The sequence below is a fragment of the Kryptolebias marmoratus genome, linkage group LG21, assembly GCF_001649575.2.
Source record: "Kryptolebias marmoratus isolate JLee-2015 linkage group LG21, ASM164957v2, whole genome shotgun sequence".
In the NCBI taxonomy this organism is placed as follows: Eukaryota; Metazoa; Chordata; class Actinopteri; order Cyprinodontiformes; family Rivulidae; genus Kryptolebias; species Kryptolebias marmoratus.
Genome location: NC_051450.1, coordinates 23,033,044 through 23,037,079, shown reverse-complemented (window position 1 = coordinate 23,037,079; position 4,036 = coordinate 23,033,044). Strand labels below are relative to the sequence as shown.

Below are 4,036 nucleotides of genomic sequence, written 5' to 3'. Positions count from 1 at the left end.
GTGTGTGTCAGTGTGTGTCTGTCAGTGTGTGTGTCTGTCAGTGTGTGTGTGTGTGTGTGTGTGTGTGTGTGTGTGTGTGCGTGTGTGTGTGTGTGTGTGTGTAGGGGAGGATGGGGTTGGGGGTGTGAATGAGTGGTTTCCAAGGCAACGAGCCACACTGCCGCAGTGGATGTGTAAGGGAGGTGGAGAGGGTGAGGAGTGTTGAAGGAGTGAAAATGAGAACGAATGAGGAGTGTGTGTAGTGTGTGTGTGTGTGTGTGTGTGTGTGTGTGTGTGTGTGTGAGTGTGTGTGTGTGTGTGTGTGTGAACTGTCACCAGTTTGACTTTAACTGGATGTAAGGGTCCCACACGCAGCTCGTTGGGAATGAAAACACGTTATTTTCTCGGCTGCAGCTGCTGATGTGTTTGAGCAGAGATCTGAACGGACCGGTCCGACCCGAAGAACCACGAGGGAGGTCCGTCCTTCCCGTCTGACGCAACCCATAAAGACTGAACCCAAACTTCCTATGATGCAGCGTTTTTAAACTTTTTACTCAAAACAGTCATGAGAATCAGGATAAATTAAACACTCCTCCCAGCTGTCAGCACGGCGGTGGAGGCCTCATGGTTTGGGCTCCATGAACTCCTCCAGAGGATTTAAATAACATCGAACGTTATTTCTAAGGTTTGTCAGCTTCAGCTCCATCATTTCTCAACAAACAGATGTTAGTTTAGACCCGGCGGGTGATATGCATTCCTGCTCGCTCTTTCATTTGGATTTTAAAGGAGAGAGCAGTTCTGTGCAGATATCTGTGAAAGAACCAGCCTGATCGTGTCGACAGTGACAGCTGTCACACACGTGGAGCAGTGTGTACCGAAGCAGCCAGTAGCTGATGTCAGCATCGCTCCTTCTTTGAAGCCACGCAGACACCGACAGGAGGACGCTCAGGAAACAAACTGGGATGTTTCTGAGCTTCCACTTCCTGCGCTGCTGTCTGGACGTCAGCATCAGTTTAAGCTCCCACTGCCTCAGGACAGACACACACTGAGGCCCGGCAGGGCGAGAAACAGCCACAGGTGCTTCCCGCTCGCCCTGTGAGCTCCTGAAACACCACTTCAGTCACGGCTCGCTGGTGGAAATAGATTTAAATCAGGAAAACACACTCTGAGCGCAGAGAGGATGATGCTGATGAAGAGCGATGCCTCCGCCTCCTGCTTTGATCTGCAGCTCCCTCCTGTGGCGGGGCCGGACACTGCAGCGTTAAACTCACCTGATTCTGACCAACAACAAACCAACATGGCTGACAACTCAACGCAAACACAGAAAAACAGCTGATCCAAAACTTATTCACATGTAGCAGAAAACCTTTCCCAACCTCGATGTTATTGTGTTATTATTTGTCTCATCAGGTAAAGTTTCCGTCCGCTCTGCAGGACTGTCAGAATAAATCTGCTCCTTTAATGATTGATTTGACAGGAATGAGCTTCAGTGATTTTAGAAACCAGGTTGGAACTGATCATCCAAACACCCTCCATATATAAGATCAAACATCTCAGCAGGAGTCACCTGGACCACAGGTTTGATGCTTTCAGCTTCTTTGGCTGATATTTGACTCTTCTTCTTGGCAGAGTTGGTTTCCAGAAACTTTCAGTCATGTTGGTTTAGAGAAGGTCCTTCCAGAAGCTTCCTGTCAGCCTGCTTCGTCCAATCAGGAACCAGCTCTGATGCATGATCCAATCAGGAACCAGCTCTGAGGCTTCGTCCAATCAGGAACCAGCTCTGAGGATTCGTCCAATCAGGAACCAGCTCTGAGGCTGTATGCACAGTCTGCCCTTCGGGGTGAATCTGCTGTGTCTTAATGTCTCCTCTTGTGAATACATTCCTCTCTGTAGAACGATGGCCTCCAGATGACCTTTGACCCTTCCCAGCCTGATGGGCAGCAGCATTGCTGATGTCTTTCCGCCCTGGTGTTGTGCTGACACCTGTAGCTCCAGAGCAGCAGACTGACCAATGGCCTCCTGTCCTACAGGTGGTTTAAATGTTTGAGGTTAGAATCCTTTTAGAACCCGGGACTCCCTGACAGGTGGAATCCAAGAGCTGAAAGTGGGCAGAGTTACGACTGCACGTGAAAAGAATGGATTCTTTCCAGCATCAAACCTTCCCTAAGTCCCTGTGTGCGACTTAAAGTCAGGATGTTGAGGATCAGCCGTGAACTTCAGGCGTTTTGTAGAAAGATGTTCTTCCTTAAATTACCGACATTAACAGGCTGTAAGAGTGTCAGCAGAAACACACACACGGAGCAGCGGTTTGATCCAGCCGCTCTTTGCGTTTTAAAGCATGTATTATTGATTGGAACAAGCAGCGGTGAAGTGGAGCGCGGTGTTACAGCTTTGTTCAAGGGCAAAGCAGCAAGTTGGCCACTTAGCAGGCTGACAGCAGAGAAGCAGACGGACTCGGAGCGAGAGGAAAAACGGCTCTGGGTTGGAACAGGAAGTCAGCAGGTAACATCCTGTCTGACCTCCACATGTGGCCAACAGGCGGATCATTTATTCCATCACAGAAGCTCTGACGTCTTCGTCATTTCTGCTGGTTTGTTGGACAAAACTACTGGTTTTATAAGAAATAAAGTCACAGCAAACCTCTTCCTTCCACCTAAAACTAAAACCAGTTTTATTTTGGAGAGTTTGAGTTTTATCCAGCTGATTAATGAGGATCATTCACAATCAGACCACCCTTTAAAAGTTCTCATATAAAATAATAATACAAGAAGCAGGAGATGAGCCGTTCCCACAGTAAAGCATGGAGGTGGACGCATCATGGCTGGGGCTGTTTTTTCTAATACAAATTCTTCCCCACATCAAGGCGCCAAAGAAGAAAAGAAGAACCTGAAGATGGTTGAAAGCTGACCTGAGTTCAGCAGCTCCTGCTCCATCACGCCACAGCCCAGAACCTCCATCCAGTCGCCATGGAAACGCACCTCCATCTCGAAGGACGGGTGAGTGAAGGGGAAGTAACAGTCGACCCACCGGACCTCCACGTCTGACCGAGAAGAAGAGGACAAGGAGGACGTCTGAGTGAAGGTCAGAGGACAAGTGTCCACAGGTGTGGGGCTGGTCTCACCTGCTCCGAACAGGTGAGAGACGAGTCGAGTCAGAGTCTGCTTCAGGTGGAACTCCACCAGCTTCACGGCCTCCAGCGAGTGCGTTTCCTGTTTCTGAGGAGTCCGACGGCCTCCTCGCTCGAACAGAGACAGCTCGTCTCCGTTATGGACCTTAGAGAACAGCTGAGACACACGGGGGACAGGGTGAGGACCACGTCAAAGGTCCGGTCTGGACCTGTCTGGACGGCCTGCAGCCGCTCGGCTCGTACCTCGTGGTTTGAGAAGAGTCGGACTCCCTCCATCTGGTGGAAGACGGGGTAGTGGCTGGAGTCGATCTCGTCGCGCCGGTAAACGTCTCCGGCCAACAGGAAGGCGTCCAGGCCGGCTCGGACCAGCTCGGCCTGGTGGGCTGAGGTGTGAGCGCGAAGCATCGTTGCTCTGGAAACGAACATGTACCGTTAACAGGAAACCAGCTGCCAGGGGAATATGAAGACCAGTTCCAGACCAGACGAACAGCAACACTCACCTGTTCAGGTAATAGTTGTCTCCTCGTTTCCTGCTGGGGTGGTCCGGTGGGATCAGCAAGCTGCCAATCAAACACAAAGATTCATGTCAGAACCGGAGCAACAAGAGATCTGTTATCTTCTCACTGTAAAAACTGATGTTTCACCACTGGAGACACTCTTTAACGAGCTGCATGAGGCGCCATTAACGTCAGGAAAACATGGAGGCTGGGCTCAGTCTTAGAGACGGAGGAGGACCTCCTTCATCTGAAGGGAGCCCAGAGAGGAGCCGCTGCTCCTCCTCATCGAGAGGAGTCAGATGAGGTGGGAGGAGAGCCCGGGGAAGACCCAGAACTCTCCGGATTCTAACTCCTCTGTGGGTTCTGGGAGCACCATGAGATCCTCCAGGAGGAGCTCGGGATGGATGGATGGATGGATGGATGGATGTTGGAT

At 50.8% G+C, this 4,036-nt stretch overlaps 1 protein-coding gene across 2 annotated transcripts in view; it reads right to left on the bottom strand.

Annotated features, from left to right (window-relative positions):
* Positions 1-4,036, bottom strand: part of fars2 (phenylalanyl-tRNA synthetase 2, mitochondrial) — a 53,902-nt gene that overhangs the window by 35,055 nt on the left and 14,811 nt on the right. For both annotated transcript variants that reach the window (XM_037973156.1, XM_037973158.1), the window contains exons 4-7: positions 3,607-3,666; positions 3,350-3,518; positions 3,101-3,263; positions 2,888-3,019 (exon numbers count right to left, since the gene is read on the bottom strand). In XM_037973156.1, the coding sequence (XP_037829084.1) occupies positions 2,888-3,019; positions 3,101-3,263; positions 3,350-3,518; positions 3,607-3,666 (524 nt within the window). The remainder of the gene's footprint in view (positions 1-2,887; positions 3,020-3,100; positions 3,264-3,349; positions 3,519-3,606; positions 3,667-4,036) is intronic.